Source organism: Triturus cristatus, chromosome 4_1 (assembly GCF_964204655.1).
Source record: "Triturus cristatus chromosome 4_1, aTriCri1.1, whole genome shotgun sequence".
Classification (NCBI taxonomy): domain Eukaryota; kingdom Metazoa; phylum Chordata; class Amphibia; order Caudata; family Salamandridae; genus Triturus; species Triturus cristatus.
This window is the reverse complement of record NC_140585.1, coordinates 781,376,732-781,395,211: the sequence shown is the minus strand read 5'-3', so window position 1 is coordinate 781,395,211 and position 18,480 is coordinate 781,376,732. Positions and strand designations below refer to the sequence as shown.

The window sequence follows — 18,480 nt, the reverse complement described above, 5'->3', positions numbered from 1 at the left end:
GAAAATCACCAAGCTACCAGAACTATAGAAAACCTACAGCACAAATGTAAGAGCTCAGAAAGAAAAGCGAGAGAACAGGAGTCCAACAAGCAACAATGGATACATACATTCAGTTGAAACACAACTTATTTTTTTTAGTGTCATGAACACTCTTCAACCCGTTCCACAGCAGCGATAAGTAAACCATAATACTCTGAAGATTTAACTATACCACAAAAGGTTAAAACACCTTTGCTATCCATTTTCTCTTTTCATGAACATAATTAGGTTTTCACAAAGGCCTGCACTGATTTCAGGGTAACCCTAGAAAATATAGTGTTGAACACTACTGCAATTTTACATGCCACACTTGCTAACTACCATCATAATACAGCGAATATGATGAATGAGTTAAGTGTGTGTGGCTGCCTAAGCAGACAGACAATTCATTCAAAACTAGAGCCTTGCACCAATTTTCTTGGAAATACACAACAGGATAAATTACCAATGCCCACAAACTTAACATATTTTTGTTGACATCAATTAACTCACATCCAAAACAATCAATGAAAAACATACAGTTCTTCTAAACAGCAGCAGAAAACTTATATCAAGGTTCGGGAATTCCTAAATATATGTACCTTTTAGAAACAAGACTGCAAATGGAGTATAGGCAGTGCCTGTCAAAGGTTTCATTGGGAACAACTTCAAGATTCTCGCTGATAAAAATTGAAAAATGATCTACATTCGGTCATCTCAAACTTCCCAAGACTTTGCAAAATTTTGTAACACACGTATGGTATGTGAGTATGTATGTGTGTGTATATATATATATATATATATATATATATATATATATATATATATATATATATATATACACATACATACACACACAGTACCATTTATTTGTGTGTGCATGATTTTTGGTGGCTACTACTGTTTTAGCAGCTCATTCATTAGTGTTCATACAATTTTCATTTTCTAAATCATTGTCATTCTCATTGCTATCTTCGTCACTTTCAACTGGAAGGCTTGAGGCAGATGAAGCGCTTGGCAAAGAATCCTTTTCAACAGGAAAAAAACCTGTTCCACTGATGGTGTCTTGCCGCTGGTAGAAGAGTACATATGCTGCCTTGGACTGTTAAACAAAAATAGCACAAAAAACAAAAAAACAGTCAAACAAAGTTAAAGGTACGTTTGAATGCAAACATTTTTAAAACGGTGCACACCATTCTGTGAATTTCAGAAATACGTGTAGAGTATTTTTAAATTCTGTGTAAGATGGCATCTTTAACAGGCACATCTCACTAGGTAAATAATAATAAACACTATTTTTGAAGGGTCTTCAACTTTTAATAAATTGCAGATTTTATTAATGTCGACAAAGTCATTACATTTCCTATGCATCTCTACCGTAAAAAAAGGATAATATCTAATTATTCTGAGTTATTTCACAGATATCCTTCATATTCTACATAATACAAAAGGATACGCCCATTAGTACTACAGATGTTATGGAAAATTGGGTCTACGTGTACCTTGCCGAATACCTTCCATTATGAAAAGCTTACAGTAAACTGTCATATCTCTTGATGTCAGCAGTGATGTAATCAATTTCACTAGTTACTTACCTTCGGTAACAATATATCTGTAAGAAACATTAGTTAGTAATAGATTCCTTACCTTAGAATTACCCACAGGCGTCAGACTGGAGCCGAGTTTTATTGTCAGCAGTACCTCTGCGCGTCGGAAGGTGGCGTCGGTCGGCTCCGCGTCCGTCTTTGGTGTCGTGGTCGCCGGGATGACATCGCGGCCCTCGTGCGCGGATGTCAGTTTGGTACACGACTAAAATCCTGGAGAACAGAACGGCCAAGAAGCCGGCTCTCTGGACTTGGCTGTCGAGGCAATAGTGTTTGGTGAACGTGTGCAGCGATGCCCACTTGGCTGCCTGACAGATGTCATTCAGAGGAACTCCCCTTCCCAAGGCAGTAGTGGCTGTCGTCGCCCTGGTGGAGTGAGCGCGCAGCCTGACTGAATGCTCCTTTTTAGCCAGAGAGTAACAAGCCTTAATACACAACACAACCGATCGAGAAATGGTGCGTTTGTGTACGGCCTGACCATTCTTTGCACCCACGTAACCAACAAAAAGTTGATCATCCAACCGGAACTGGTTTGTGCGATCCAGATAGAAGGAGAGCGCACGTTTTGGGTCTAGACGCTGGAGCCTTTCTTCCTCCTTTGAAGGATGCAGAGGCGGAAAGAAGGTGGGCAAAGTAATGGTCTGCCCGATGTGGAAGGCAGTGACCACCTAAGGAAGGAAGAATGGACGGGTCCTGAGAACCACCTAGTCCGGATGAACAGACAGGAAAGGAGGCTTAGAAGAAAGAGCCTGGAGCTCCCTCACCCTTCTAGTAGAAGTGATGTCTACCAGGAAAGCAGTTTTAAGAGTCAAAAGGCGTAAAGGGCAGTTATGCAGTGGCTCAAAGGGCGCACACACATTAAACAGGTTAGCACAAGATTCAAGTCCCACTGAGGCATAACAAAGGGGATTGGAGGAAAAAGATGCGTTAAGCCTTTTAGGAAACGGTTAGCTACCAGGGACTTGAAAAGAGGAGGCTGATCTGGCAACCGAAGGAAGGCAGAGATGGCTGAAAGATAGCCCTTAATAGTGCCCAGAGCAGAGCCCTGTTGGGCTAAAGAGAGAAGGAACAAGAGTACTTCAGAAAGAGGGGCAGAAATGTGATCCACAGCCTTTGCTGTGCACCATGCCACAAATTTGTTGCACCTGCAGGCATATACCGTCTTTGTGGATGGACACCTGGCTGCCAAGATTACATCACAGACTTCGCGAGGCAAGTCGAAAGACGTCAACTGCCGCCGCTCAATCTCCACGCAAGGAGATGGAGACTGAACAGGTTCGGGTGGAGGACCGTCCACTGCTGCTGCGACAGAAGATCCTCCCGAAGAGGCAGTCTGATCGGAGGATCCATGGCCATATTGAGCAGCACGGGATACCAGACTCTTCGTGCCCAGTCCGGAGCCACAAGAATGACTTGTGCCCGGTCGAGCCTGATCTTCTTCAGCACTCTGGGCAGAAGTGGTATAGGTGGAAAGGCGTACAACAGACCGCAACTTCACTCACAACAAAAAGCGTCGCTGAGCGAGTGCCGCCTTGAAAATTCCAACGCGCAGAATTGCTGACATTGCGCGTTCTCTTCAGTGGCGAATAGATCCAACCAAGGCTCTCCCCACTGTCGAAAGAGACCTTGCACCACCTCCGAGTGAAGATGCCATTCGTGATCCATCATGCACCTGCGGCTGAGTTTGTCCGCCCTGGCGTTCAGAGATCCTGTCAGGTGTTAAACCACCAAGGAAATGCCCTGATGTTCCAGCCATGTCCAGAGGCGGAGGACCACCCGGCCCTGTTTGTTGCAGTACCACATGGTGGTGGTGTTGTCCGTGTACACCTGCCCTACTCTTCCCCGGACAGAGGGAAGGAATGCCTTCAGGGCAAGACGAATCGCCCGGAGCTCCAGAAGGTTGATGTGAAGCCTGGACTCCACCGGAGGCCAGACGCCTCTGATGTCCGCCAATCCCATGTGGCTGCCCCATCCCAGAAGGGATGCATCTGTCACTTCAGTGTGGTCTGGCTGGGGAAGGGAGAGGGATCTGCCATTGACCCAATCCTGGTTCGTGAGCCACCACTGCAGTTGTTGAGCAGTGCCCTCCGAGATCTGGACGCAAACAAACAGATTCCCTGATGCTGCGCCCACTGGAACTTCAGGTCCCACTGCAGAGCCCGCATATGCCACCTGGCATGATCGACCAGTAGGATGCAGGAGGCCATGAGGCCCAGCAGCCTCAGGGTCATTCTGACCGAGACCCGGGATAGAGGCTGAAAGATCGGAATCATAGCCCGAATATCCCGGACTTGCTGTTCGGGAGGATAGACCCAAAACTGCTGTCCAGAACCAATCCGATGACAAGGAGCTTTTTTGGCACATTGATGGAGAACCCCAGCAGATGCAGGAGGTCAGCCGTAGTCTGGAGGTGGGAGACGACTGCCTGGGGCGCAGATGAGCTGTGACCACTGCAAACACTTTCGTGAACACCAGAGGAGCGCTGGTGAGGCCAAAGGGGAGCACGGTAAATTGAAAGTGCTTGTGGCCTACAGTGAACCTTAGGTAAAGCCGGTGGGCCGGGGAGGTGAGAATAAGCGTCCTGCAAGTCCAACGCTACCATCCAGTCTTGCGGGTCGAGGGCAGACAAGACCTGAGCAAGCGTCAACATCTTGAACTTCTCCTTCTGGAGGTCCAAGATAGGACGCAGGCCCTTGTCCTTCTTGGGAACCAGAAAGCAGTGGGAGTAACAACCAAGACCTACTTCTGGGACAGGAACTTGCTCGATGGCTTCCCAAGAGAGCCGTAACTTCCTGCTGGAGAAGAGCCAGATGATCCGCCGACATGCGGTGGTATCGCAGTGGCATGGCTGGAGGGGTAGTCTCGAAGGGGAGGGAGTAGCCCCTTCGGACTATTTGCAAAACCCACCTGTCCGAAGTGATGGTGCGCCAGTGGGGGAGGTGATGGCGAATCCTGCCGCCCACTGGCGTTTGATGGGCCTGAAAGGTCAGACTAGGAGGGTTTGGAGGCTGCTGCAGAGAGGGGGTTGGTGGACTGGCCCGCCCGCTGGCCCCCGGAACCACACCGGTTGTTTTCACATCCTCAGCCGCACGAAGGTTGGGTAACTTGCTGCTGCCTGTGGCTCTGGGTGGGACGTAGCAGGGCACCCCTTCCGTAACCACAAAAGGGGCGAAAAGCAGATTGCGCCGGACGGGTGGAGAGGCCCAAGAACTTGGCCGTAGCCCGTGAGTCCTTGAAGCGCTCTAGGGCGTTGTCTGCTTTGTCGCCAAAAAGGCGACGGCCATCAAAGGGCATGTCCATCAAGGTGTTCTGGACATCCCCTGAAAAACCAGTGGACCTCATCCAGGCATAGCGACGAAGCGCTACCGACGTTAAAATGGTCCTGCCCAGAGAGTCGGTGGTGTCCAGCCCACAACGGATTGTAAACTTTGCTGCATCCCTCCCGGCAGACACAGCCTGGGAAAGCACTGCCCGGGCCTCCTTCGGACACTGAGGCAGCACCGGCGCCACCGTATCCCACACTGAGTGCGAATAACAGTCCAAGAAACATGCGGTGTTTATGGACCGCAGTCCTAAGCTAGCGGAAGAGAAAAGTTTCTTGCCAAGGTGGACCAGCTTCTTGGATTTCCTTTTCGGTGGAGCGGTAGGGAAGGCGCTTTTGGAGGTAGAAGCTTGAACTACCAAGCTTTCCAGGGGGGGGGTGGAGATATTGGGAGAAGAAAGTGGGGTCGCCCGGAGCTGGGCGGTGGCGCCGGACATCATCCTGTCCACAGGAGCCCCCGTGTTGGACCTGGGCCACATGCCCAAAAGGACGTCTGTGAGGGCCTTGTTAAACGGCAGCAAGGACTCCGAAAAGCTCGCAGTCAGTTGAAGCACCTCTGTCAGGAGGTTAGTCCTGACCACCACTGGCGCCGATCCTGATCCAGGTCTGGATCCAAGGGGGGCCTGTGGCACCGGCAGCGAAGACCTAGGCCCCTCAACCGAGTCCGCGGGCACGAAGGCGCACCAGCGGGGTCGGTCCGCCCAAAGATGGCATGCATCGCTTTGAAGAACGTACGAAGCTGGGCGGGGGTCGCTCCGGGTCCTGGAAAGGGAGGGAAACTCAGGGTCGACCCTTCGAGCTCTGTGTGCAGAGCCGCGGGAGGGGCACCAGCCGTGTGCCTCGTCGGATCGGCTGACCAATGAGGAGAAGTCGAAGAGTGACGATGCTTCTTCGAATTCTTCTTATGCTTCGACTTACCCGACCCAGAGTGTGAAGACTTCGGTGATTTCGATCCGGAATGGTGGTGAGGCCGCGATCGGTCCCTCGACCATCCTCTTGACCGGCGCAGAGCAGACTGCCGGCGTTCAAGCAGCTTTCAAGACCGTGCCCGCAAAGCCTTCGGTGCCATCGACCGACAGTAGGAGCACGACTTGGGGGTCGTGGTCGTGCTCCAGGTTAAAGAGGCACACGCGGTGTGGATCCGTCACCGACATCAGTCGGTCAAAGGAACCGAAGGCCTTGAATCCGGGCATCCCTCGTGCACTTGTTCGGAGTCGGAAACTCGAAACAAGAAGTCAACAAAAGTCGTGAAAAAGTTGGCAAAAAATTGAGTAAGGTACCACTCTTCCCGGATCTGCGATGGCTGGCACAGAAAAAGAAAGAACTGGTATCAGCGCGCGAGTGTGGCGTCTAAGTAGCTGCTGTAACGTCATCCCGGCGACCACGATGCCGAAGACGGACTCGGAGCAGACAGACACCACCTTCCGACGCGCAGAGGTATTGCTGACGAAAAAACTTTCCGGATCCAGTCTGACGCCTGGGGGTAATTCTAAGGTAAGGAATCTATAACTAACGTGTTTCTTTCAGATATGTCATATAAAGCTCCATGGGTGATAAAATATGTGAGGTCCTAAGCAGTGTATAGCAGGGCACAAGTTATCGTTAGCTCTGTAAAATATAACTGGTGAATTTCTGTATTTTTTTTAACCATCATTGTTTATGTTATTCCAGCTCCGAACTATAACGTCACTTTAACCTATTTTTTTCAGTGGGTTTTAGTATTCTTAAAACTTTTCAGTGAATATCTTAATTTTTCTTTTATCATATTCACCCAACTCTGTCTCTGTGCATACATTTAGGCCTGAGGGTGGCAGGGCCTGGCCTGCATTCATCTCCCTTCTGGCAGGCAACCCCAGATTTCAATTTTTTTTTCAAATGTAAGTTAGAATCTTACTATCTTCTCCACTGCAACCTTTGTATTCACAGTGAATCTATATATATATAAATAAAATTTGAATGGTCAGTATCAAATAAACTAATCACTGTTCACGAATCCAGAGTTATGGTATGTTAAAACATACTGTGATTTAAATGTATTAGGCGGTGAACGTATCCGCCTCATCTTAGGCACCCCCTCGGAGTAGAAGAACACCAAAGTTGAAATTGTGAGTCAGAAGCAATTTGACACATTATTATATATAATGTGTGTGTGTGTATGTGTGTATACACACACACACACTACACACACACACACACACACACACACACACACTGGAGAGCTGCTGAATATTTGTTTCTTCTTTTATTTACTTAAGGGATATAAGAATTTATAGTATTAAATTAAAAAAGGACCACGGTAAAAACAGGCAAGGTGAGGGCCATCAAGAAGTTTCTGAACAAGGTATGGGATAAGTACCACATATACAGAGGGATAGGTTCTAAAGATCTAAATACTAACAGCAATATAGTCTGCTGTACAAGAGCTATAGCATATTTCTAAATTTGACAGGTGCCCTCACTCCTAAAAGTGAACTCTTCTCTAATCCGTTTCACAACGTAAAAACCAAAATAAAAACATTATTGCTTAACTACCACACTGATTACCTCATTTGTTAGACCTGGCATGTTTGGTGTGTTTTTCCCCGGCTTTTTGCTACTGACCAGTTTTTGACTGTGTGCTGCATTTCGGGTTTGCTGGTTTTAGAACTCTGGGTACTTTACCACTGCTGATCAGTGGTAAAGTGCAAGTGCTCCCTGTGTAATTAGTTATCCACGCTTGGTATATTTGATTTACTAGTAAGTTCCTAGTAAAGTGCACTGTGCGCACCTAGAGCCTGTAATTTAATACACTCGAGTGCCTGCAGCACTGATTGTGCCACCTACATGAGTAGCCCTGCAACCATGCCACAGGCCTGCCACTGCAGGGTCTGTGAGTACAGTTTTAAATTGCCATGTCGACCTGGCAAGTGCACCCCCTTGCCAAGTCCAAACCACCCTTTTACTACATGTAAAGCATGCCTAAGGTAGACCCAAGGTAGCCCATGGGCAGAGTGCAGTGTATGTGAAAGGCAGAACATGTACTGGTGTGCTTTACATGTTCTGCCAATTTCGTTTTTCATTATTACAAGTACTATCTCTCCCATGGGTTATCACTGCGGCTGCCTTGTAACCTCCTACAAGTGTAATTTTGAATTTGGAAGAGATAGAGATTTGGAGTTTGGGGTCCCTGAACTCACAATTTAAAAATACATCTTCTAGTGAAGTTGTTTTTTATATTGTGTGTTTGAAAATGCTTCTTTTAGGAAGTGAGTGTTTTTTTTGCTTTATCATTCTGTGCCTCTGCCTGCTTGAGGAATCCAAGTCTGGTTTAGACTGACAGTTGGGCTGTTTGTGCATTCACTCTAGACAGTCACACAAAGGTAGCTGAGGTGTGCCCTGCATATCCTGATGGCCCATCACCAGGCTGATGGGTTTTCCTGAGCTAGAGTGGTGGGAGGATTTGTCACTGACACCTGAACAGGGCTGTGTGTCATGGGCACACAAGTCCTGGCTAGGATGACCCATATAATAAAGCAAAACTTCCTATCCAAGGGGCTCCATTGAACTGATCACACCCGGCGCTGGCGCAGTGTACACCACACTAGGGTCCCAGGTGAAGAACCCCTTTGTGAGGACAGGTGAGAGGAGGTAGAGAGTCCAGTACAGTGCTGTGTTAAATGCATATGAAGACAGTCTGCTGTATAAAAGCACGAGTTGTATGCCTTGCCGTATGCTGAGTATGACTGAATGCGGTATGGTGAACACGTATGTTTGAGCCTACCTTGGTATGTAATGTGGAAATGAATACAGCACTGTAACAAGGGCACCGCAACCACGAGCATGGCTAAGACAGCGTTATGGCATAAATAATGTTGCGGGGACCAAATGACTTCATGTTCCATCATGCCCAGGTTTATGTCAACGTGCAAACCCTGGTAGCCGTATTGGAGCGTCGGCCGCGGAGGGTACATAAACTACTCCCATCGTCCACAACCTTGCTAGGCAATCCGCCTATCAGAAAAAAACGTTCCTGTTCAGCCGTCTGGAATCGTAGCATCTCCCAGAAATAAGCTGCTGTTGGGGGATGCCTTTCTTTTCCTGTAGGACAGTCCTGTTGTTCTAGTCAAGGGACCCGCCACATCGACAGCTGCTGTTGGACTCATCGAGGAGATTCCACATCAGCGAGGCCTTGTGCGAGCGTGTGTCTAACCGTACTAATTTGCTGATGTAGCTATAGATTGAATGTGTTGACAGTGAAGTGCACATCGCTTCTAGGAGTCAATACTGTGTTGGTGCATGCACTATATCTTGTACTACTAATCCAGGATATGCATAACCGTATGTGGCTTCTTGGAAAGCATGGAGAACTTTAAATAGAGGTCGCAAGGCACTGATCTCTATGCACTTAAGTTCTACTGCGTTTCCTGTTTCCATAGTTATTTGACAAACAGCCTGTGCCATAGAAGTAAGTCTGTATACGGTCTCAGCTTTGGCAGTGTGAGTGTGACCCTGAACCTTAATTCCCATATGCGTGGAGACAGAGTGTTTGAGGGGGCTGAGCGCGTAGATAATCCCATTTTGCCCTTCTCTCCCTACAGAGTGGATGTTCCCTGGATCAAGTCCATACCCACACCAGCACAAGTAGCTTGTGAGGGAGGTCCACTACACATGTTGCAGGCTTTTTAAAAATTATTTTGTCCCAACCGCCATACCCCTTGACGTTCTTCTCTGGGAGCAGTTATCCGTGCAGCTGAAAAGATTGCCGCAGCCTGAGTTCTGAGCACCTTGTCTCTGCCGTCCGAGGCACCCTCTCTGACTCTGGCCGGTTGTGCAGCTGAAGAAATGGACGTATCACCTGCTCGCATCTGGAAAATTGACACAGTGCCTGTTTCACTGCCTCAGTGACCCCAGCACGTAAGGATTCTCAACGCATTGCACCAGTGCAGCAAGTTCTTCACTGAAGTAGCCCAGCAATAAGGAAACGTTGCCGCGTGTCCTGAAACTGATGCATCACCTCCCCTGTCAGTAAGGAATCAACACATCACCTTCCCTTCACGACAATAAAGAATAGACTCATCACCTCCCTGTAGTGTTTTTATTGTTACTGTGAGTTTACGTACAAATGCTTTACACATTGCCTTTGAGATAAGACTGACTGCTCATGCCAAGCTACCAAGGGGGTGAGCAGGGGTTATCTTGGGTATGTAACTCCCTTACCCTGACTAGAATAAGGGTCCCTTACTTGAACAGGGTGCAAGCCACTGTCAACCTTTAGACCCCCATTTTTAACATCATTTATGTGTTTCAACATCAATGAGACCATTTATAAATTACAAAAGAGAAATTCCTTTGACTCTGACAGTATCTGATACAGGCAAGCTGGAGCAATAGAGCTGTGTGCAAGAGAGGTAGCCTTTTTTTTATTATAACTGCTCCTAAAGTCAGGAGGTATTTTTTACTATTGAGTGTTAAGTGTTCAGATTGTGCTTTGATACAAAGCAATCTTTGGTTCAAATGCTTACCGTATTAGCCTAAGTTACTCAATTGTACACTTCAAGTAAGTGCTTTGTTGTAGTGGCATTGCCATTCATATAAACTCAGATACACATTCAGATTTGTATTGTGATTTTATGACAGGTCGCACCATTTATTTCCAGTCAGACCAACAAAAGTAATGGAAGCCCAACAGAGACTCATGCCTCCCCCACAACCTCGGTACATTTAGAGATCCTTGCCCGTCTCATTGAAAATTCTGTGCTTCAGTGCATTGATTGGTACAGCGGATGCTATTAAGGCACAGATGAATGCTGAGCAAGCACAAGAGGTGGTTAAGCCACTTAAAGCTTGAGCCAACTAGAGGTCCTCTACAAACCTCAAGCTCAAACGAGCTGAGCTTTCAGAGAGGCAGTGTGGCATAGTGGTTATAGCTACTCATGTGTCATCAGAGAACTGTGTTCAAATCATAGACTCGGATCAGCATCCAGGGAACAGCAAGATTGGCAGGTATGAGTATTGCCAGTTTATAGCCTTGTACCGGTCCAGCCAAACTCCAAATGAGGGTCTAATTCAACACTAATAGACATGTATCACTGGGTGTTTCCTCTTTGCAATGAGCAGCTTCTCATATTACTGACTATTTGTTAGGTAATTTCTTTCTTTCATACTGCTTCATTTACCACTGAGTTCCCATTTCTCAATTTCCTAATGAAATAACCAATTTACAATGATACGTACCACTATTTGATCTTGTGATGCAGTTGAGACACTGCTGTCATCAAAGTAGTACCATTTTCCGTCATCTTTATTTTTTGCAAAAGCTGTATCTAAGAAAGAAAAAGAACATTATGAATGTAAATGATATTGACAATTGATCAAAGATAAAGATTTCTGTATAGTTCTCAGGGCTGTTCAGCTTGCCACTAAGACTAATCATGAGACAGCATAATGGAGCAAGGCAATAAAGAGAAAAAGTCGTAAATAGTCCAATGTCGAAACACTTTTAAAAAAAAAAAAAAAAATGTTTTTATTGGGTTTAGGTGTTATTTGCAACTTTGCCACATGTCGGCTTTTATTGGCTCAAATACAGTAGGCTCTACTAGTGTATTATCTTACATATTTTTAGATACCAGTGTTTTAGTAGTCCAAGTAATAATGTACTTTCTTAAATTATTATAAACAGTTGTTTAACTATTCAATTTATTCAGCTCGTTCCTTGCACCCAGCTCTTCTACCCCCACTCCTCCCAGTTTCCACCCCTTCAGAGATGCACTTCCACTCTGCATTCACTACTTGGTTATGGGCCTGGTTGTTGGGCCTACGTGTCAGTAATCATCGTTTCACCTAATATAGTCAGGGTGGATCTTGTTCTAGAGACTCTGCACATCTGGGTGGGGTGAATTGCATTCAGTTTACATTCAGTCAGTCTCTCTTTTTATTGCTTTAATAGTTCAAAACAGTGTTTGTATTGCCGAACAAGATCAAACATTTTAAGCTCCTTCTAGGCATTGCTAAGAAGACAACTACATCATATGTGACTATATTTAAAATACTTTTTAAATCCTCCAGCAACACTCTTGGTGCGGATGAGATGACTGGTTGGTATGGATTAAAGGTCTGTTTCATCATCAACTGCTTGCAATATCAAGTGCAAATTAAGCATTCTTACCCAGTTGTCACAATAGAGAAGATGATATTGAAATCTTGGTGTGTACATGTTTTATTACTCTCTTTGAATACCCCAACTGCATTCCATCTGGGTACTGAGCTGAGTATCTTTCATGCTCCTTGCTACCCCAAAGGGGGAAATTCTTTAAGAAAGGCTTATTTAAAAAACGACTACATTGTATAGCACATCTAGAAATAAAACATGGAAGTTCTATCCTTATTCAATTGCTGTTTCCTTTCAAATTGGTCATTAGCACTCAGAAAAGGTAAACTGTCAGGTGACACGTTAGAAAATACACGTTTAAAGTTATTCAGTGCAGTTTCATAAGCATAACTTCCAGCAACCACTCTGTTTTTTCTTTTTTCTACTTTTTTGTTCAGATAGCTTTATTATTTAAACTAAATCCTATACATCCACAACTACCAAAATAAGCACACCTAAAAATATTCAGTTGTGAAGATAGATTATTGTTTATATATTCTTGAAACTAAATTATTTTGATCTCACCGAGTTAGATTAAATAATTAGAAAAATAACCTTTTAGAAAAGGCAACACAAAATAGAGCAAATGATGACACAATACAATCTTCTAATAAGGTTTGGATGCTACACAGTGATTTGATTTGTGTGTGTGTATATATATATATATATATATATATATATATATATATATATGTTGACTGAAAAAAACCATAGGTTTCAGGGACGTTATAGTTAGTTGGTCATTTCACTTGTACAAAAACAGAGAAATTCTAACGTTATAGTTAGTGGAGCTAACTATAACTCGCGCCCCCGCAATGCACTGCTGATGACGTCACATATTACATCACTCATGACATGGTAAGTGACATCACTGATGACATCATCCACTGAATGTGTGTTTCTGTAAAGTTTAAATATATTTTATATATGTTAATGCCAAGGTGTATTGAAGAATGAGTCGGTGTATAAGTGTGTGGGTGGAGCATTTAATAGGTGGGTGACTGACTGTATAAGTTAGTGATTAAATGGGTCTTACTGAATGCATGGGTTAGTGACTAAACTGTGTGAATGTCTGTATCAGTCTCTCAGTTGTTGTGTAAGCTGCTGAATGGGTTGATGATGAGGTACATGACTGTCTATATGGGTTACTTATTAGTTGCATGAGTATCTGTATGGGTGCCTCAGTGTTTGGGTGGGTGGGTGGGTGGGTTGGCGGTGTTTGCCTTTCTGCCTACATGTGTGAGTGGATAATTTACTTGGTGTATGGGTTCAATAGTGCATGTGGAAATAGCTGTATAGGTGAGTGAGCGTGTGTATCAGTGTGTTGGTGAGTGAATGTATGTCTCATTGGTATATGTATGAGTAACTACATATGTGAAAGGCAGTATATGTGAGTGCTGGAGTATATAAATGGCTATATGTGAGAGTGAGTAATTGTGAGAGTGGCTGTATCAATGAGTGTGTGCTTATGTCAGTGATTGTATACGAGAGTAAGTATATGTTAGTATCTGTACGAATAGGTTAGATGGTGAATGTATGACTGTATAGGTGAGTAAATGGCAGTGTCATTGATTCTTTACATAACTAGCTAGGTGTGTCAATAACTCTATGGATGAGTGAAGGTGTATGAGTGTTTGTATAGGTGTATGCGTACATATAATAGTGCTGTATTGATGAGTGACTGCATGTATGAGTAACTGTATGGGTGAATGAATGTATGTATAGCTAGGAATTAGTCAGTGGGTATATAGTAACTGCTATTGACTTGTCTATGGTTTCGAAAATGGTAGTCTGTATTTTAGACTGGGTGTATCAAAGGTTATATTAGGGTGTGAAGAAGGTGCATCAGATTATCACATGGCTGATGTCATCAGTGATGTCATTTGAGATGTTATCAGTGATGTCACTGACCATGTCATGAGTGATGTAATATGTGACATCATCAGCAGTGCATTGTGGGGGCGCGTGTTATTAGTTAGCTCTACAAACTATAATGTTCGAATTTCTCTGTTTTTGTATGAGTGAAATGACCAACTAACTATAACGTCCCTGAAATCTATGGTTTTTTTCCAGTGAATTTCAAAGGTTTTTTAAATGCTAATTTCTAATTATAACGTCCCTGAAACCTATGGTTTTCAGTGAATTTCAAGGGTTTTGTAAATGCTAATTTCTAACTATAACGTCTGTAAAACCTATGGCTTTTTCAGTGAATTTCAAATGTTTTTTTAAATGTTAATTTCTAATTATAATATTCATTAACCTATAGTTTTTCCAGTGATTTTAAATGATCATTCCATTCTCAACCTGGTTAAAACAGCCAATATCACCAGTTTTCCAGCAATAGCCCCCGCCCAAAAGAATTGCCACAAATGAGAGTAACAACTAACACAAATAATATACAGAGTAGGCGTTCCTCTACAAAAATAACACGAAAACACCACTTCCCGATATTTTCAACGAGCAGCCAAATCTGCAGTGCGTTCCAAAAACAGGCGATAAGCTGCGTTAGCAGTAGGAGTGTAATATCTGCCTTTTACTGGTGTTAAGTAGGACGACTACCTACAGTGTGAAAGGGAGCTCAGCCCTAAATCACACCTGAAGACCAACACATGTCATAGAGCTACTGTTCATGCACCTCCGACACCCAAGAAGGACACATAACCCACTGCCACCACCCTCTGGACCTCCCCCCGGACCACCCCCCCTACTACCAGCGAGGCAGCGCACACCAGGACAGCGGACCTTCCAAAAACGGCATTGCCCCTCAGCCACACAATAGCTGAATGTAGCGAGATGTGGCAACCAAACGTGTGAAGAACGCAAGTCACCTACCAATAATAATGCACACAATACGAAGAGTACAGGGTGAGACATTGGCGCTTGCGGCACCACTGTAACAGGGACACCCACATCAATTGATTCCTCATACAGCCCAGGACGGAACCACGCCCAGAGCTCCGGAGTCATTGTTCACAGCCTCACGCAGGACTAGCATACACCAGGCCAGCCCAAACCGTTTACACATACAGGGAGGGATAACAATGCTACATGGCTCAGCTTTTCATTGTAGAGATCTGCTGCTCAGAGGTCTAGTTCTCAGTACGCCACAGCCACTCCCCGACGGCTGGTTTACACCCACACCACACTCATCAAGCATAGGCGTCTCAGGACACGTGACCCTGCCAATAAAAACGACCGGACGCATGTGCTCCACGCCATTTCCATTTCAGACTTGGTGACCCCAGATGCACTGCGGCCGGCACAGGCACACCGCCACAGGACGGTGAATTTTTGGTCCACTGAGGTAGGGGCATTGTAAGTGCTGAGCGGGTGTGCAGTCTGCGAGGAAGCCCCGTCCCGGTGGTCCGGAAAGCTCATGTTTTGTGTGACCTGCTGGACCGCAGTGTAGGCCAGAGCCATCGAAAAGCGGGGCCTACCGTCACATGCGTGGCCTCAATGGTCACTGAGTTAGTAACCTTGATGATGGTGGGTGCACTGGTATGTCCTCTGCCATGGTAAAATCAAGACGCAGCACCAAATGCGAGACCTGGTGGCCTGCGGAGCGGGGCTGCATGATGTGGAGGGTGCCCTGTCCACGAAAAGGTGAGCAGTGAGGCCTGGGTGCGCAGGGGTGGGCAGACACCTCTGGGCAGTGGAAGTGGATGATGTGCAGCAGCCTGGATGCATAAAAGCGGGACAGCGATTTAGGCATGCGCAGTCGTATATCCTCTGCCATTCCTGATTTTGTACTATGTTTCAGATGTGGGAGCTTGAGGGCTCCACTAGGTCCTGGCACGTGGTTGGAGACACAGCGGTGGCGTAAAGGTGAGCTGTGAGGGTTTTGTCCACAGTGTGGGCACTCACTGTCCCTCCTTATCTCTTCCTTTCTCTCCCTCACTCTTTCTCTCTCCCTTCCTCTCTCTCACACTGTTTCTCTCTTTCTCTCTCTCACTCTTTCTCCTTCTCTCACTCTTCCAGTTTCTCTCTTCCTCTTTCTCACTCTTTCTCTCTCTCTTCCTCTCTCTCACTGTTTCTCTCTCTCTTCGTCTCTCACTCTTTCTCTCTGTCTTCCTCTCACTCTTTATTTATTTTTCTCTCTCTTCCTCTCACTCTCTTTCTCGGTCTTCCTCTCACTCTTTCTTTCTTTTCTCTCTCTCTTCCTCTCACTCTTTCTTTCTCTCTCTTCCTCTATCACACTCTTTTCGTCTCTCTCTCCTTTGATGGACGCATGACGCACAATCTTATCTTGCTTTTTGTCTAACAGTCTGTGATTCACGGATTGACGTCCCTCCCCCAACACGGAACTCCTGCCACTCAGTGCCACCAGAGCTGAACGCGTGTGCAGCCTGCAATGATGCGTGGCCATCCTGACAATCAACGTCCAGTCTGAATTGTGAGCTCTGCTGTACCGTGTGTACGCAACGCCTGAGAAGGTTGCTTCGGCACGTGGTGCACCCTCTTACACACGCCTGTGGCGGAAGGTGAGCAGAGAGGCTTGTTTCCGCAGCAGCGGCCAGTCATCTCTGGGCGGTGGGAGTGGATAGTGTGCAGCAGCCTGGGTGCACAAGAGCGGACAGACACCTCCGGGCACTGGGAGTGGATGGGGTGCAGCAGCCTGGATGCGAAGGAACGGGCAGTCACCTCTGGGCACTGAGAGTGGGTGGGGTGCAGCAGCCTGGGTGCACAGCAGCGGGCAGACACCTCTAGGTAGTGGGAGTGGATGGAGTACATCAGCCTGGGTGCGCAGACGCAGGCAGACACCTCTGGGTGGCAGGAGTCAATGGTGTGCAACAGCCTGAGTGCGCAGGCTGGACAGAAACCTCTGGGCGACAGGAGTCGATGGGGTGCAGCAGCCTGAGTGCGCAGGGGTGAAACAGAGAATTACGCGTGTGCAGTTGTATGTACTCTGCCATCTCTGTTTCTATACTATGTTTCAGATGACTAAACTTGAGGGCTGCATTATATCCCGGTACGTGGTTGGAGACACACCGGTGGCAGAAAGGTGAGCGGTGAAGATTTTCTCCACAGTGTCAACACTCACTCTCCCTCTCCATCTCTTCCTTTCTGTCACTTACACTTTTTCCCTCTCTTATTCTCTATCTCTTCCTTTCTCTCTCTCACACTTTCTCTCTTTCTCTGTCTCATCCTCTCTCTCGCATTCTTTCTTTCTCTGTTCCTCTCTCACTCTCTCTCTCTCTCACTATTTCTCTCTTTCTTGTATCTCACTCTTTCTCTCTCTCTCTGTCCTCCTCTCTCTCTCACTCTTTCTTTCTCTCTTCCTCTCTCTCACTCTTTTGTTTTTGCAGAGTTTTATATAGCGCGAATTTGACCCGAATCCAATCAGGTATCAGAGCGCTGTACATAGCACCAGTTACGTTACATGAACACACACATTCATTTTTTGTTAAGCACGGGGAGATTAAGTGATTTGCCCAGAATCACAGGATGTTTAGCGTCATTACCGAGACTCAAACCCAGTTCCCCAAGTCGAGCGCCCTAGCCGTTAGGCCAACTCCTCTCCCCCCAAAACTCTTTCTCTCTCTCTCTCCTTTGCTGAACGTATGACGCACCATCTTATCTTTCTTTTTGTCTTGCAGGCTGTGATTCACAAATTATCGAGGGATGACACGCCATACCTGTACCTACTTTTATTTTGTTCTTTTGTTTAAATAAAATGTTTTATATGTAAATCCATACCTGACTAAGATTCTTATTTGTCCAAACTCACAAGCATCTTCTTATTAATAATTGTACGACATTAGCCAATTTTTTACATTCCAGATTCCCTAACGTGACTGTCACATTTGTTTGTGCGGGGTGGGGGTGAGGGGGGATGGCGGACAAGGAGCTGTTGCTGAGGGGTGTCGGAGCAGTGTTGGGTTTCCGACCTGCATGATCGTTGGCTCCATTGCCGGCGGGCTGGCTCGTAGATGAAGAGCTGCGAGCCAACTGGCTTGCTCGTAGAGGGCGAGCCGCAGCCCGTCAGTTCGCAGAGGGAGAGCTGCGGGCCAGCTCGCAGAGGAACAGCTGCGGGCCGACAGGTATAGGGAAAGGTGCGGGCTGTCTGCTTCCAAAGGGATAGCTGAGGAACAGTGATGTGGGGAGAGGGAGCGTGAAGGGGGTATCTCGCAGAGAGAGACCTGCGGTATATTTCCAGTCTTGGCTTCACAGATACAACTGCAGGCACGAGAAGTCACACCCGAAGAGCTGCGAGCTGACCGGTGGTTCGCAGAGGGAGACTTGCGGGCCCAAGAAGGTTGTTGGGGGTATGCTGGTGATGTGGGAAGAGGGTGTGTTACCTGCTGATGTGGGAGGAGGCAGTGTGAAAGGGGTATCTCGCACAGACAGAGCTCCGGTATGTTTTCAGATTTGCCTCGGACAGATGCAAGCTGTCGGACCGAATCACAAAA

At 46.2% G+C, this 18,480-nt stretch overlaps 1 protein-coding gene across 7 annotated transcripts in view; it reads right to left on the bottom strand.

Annotated features, from left to right (window-relative positions):
• Window positions 1-569: 569 nt before the first annotated feature.
• The window catches only part of USP15 (ubiquitin specific peptidase 15), a 743,655-nt gene continuing 725,744 nt past the window's right edge, over window positions 570-18,480 (bottom strand). For 6 of the 7 annotated variants that reach the window (XM_085653347.1, XM_085653352.1, XM_085653353.1 and 3 more), the window contains 2 exons: window positions 11,158-11,246; window positions 817-1,120 (listed from right to left, as the gene is read on the bottom strand). In XM_085653347.1, coding sequence (XP_085509473.1) covers window positions 932-1,120; window positions 11,158-11,246 — 278 coding nt within the window. In that variant the 3' untranslated portion in view covers window positions 817-931. Of the gene's footprint in view, window positions 1,121-11,157; window positions 11,247-18,480 lie in introns of all 7 variants that reach the window. The other variant, XM_085653348.1, reaches the window with a different exon arrangement.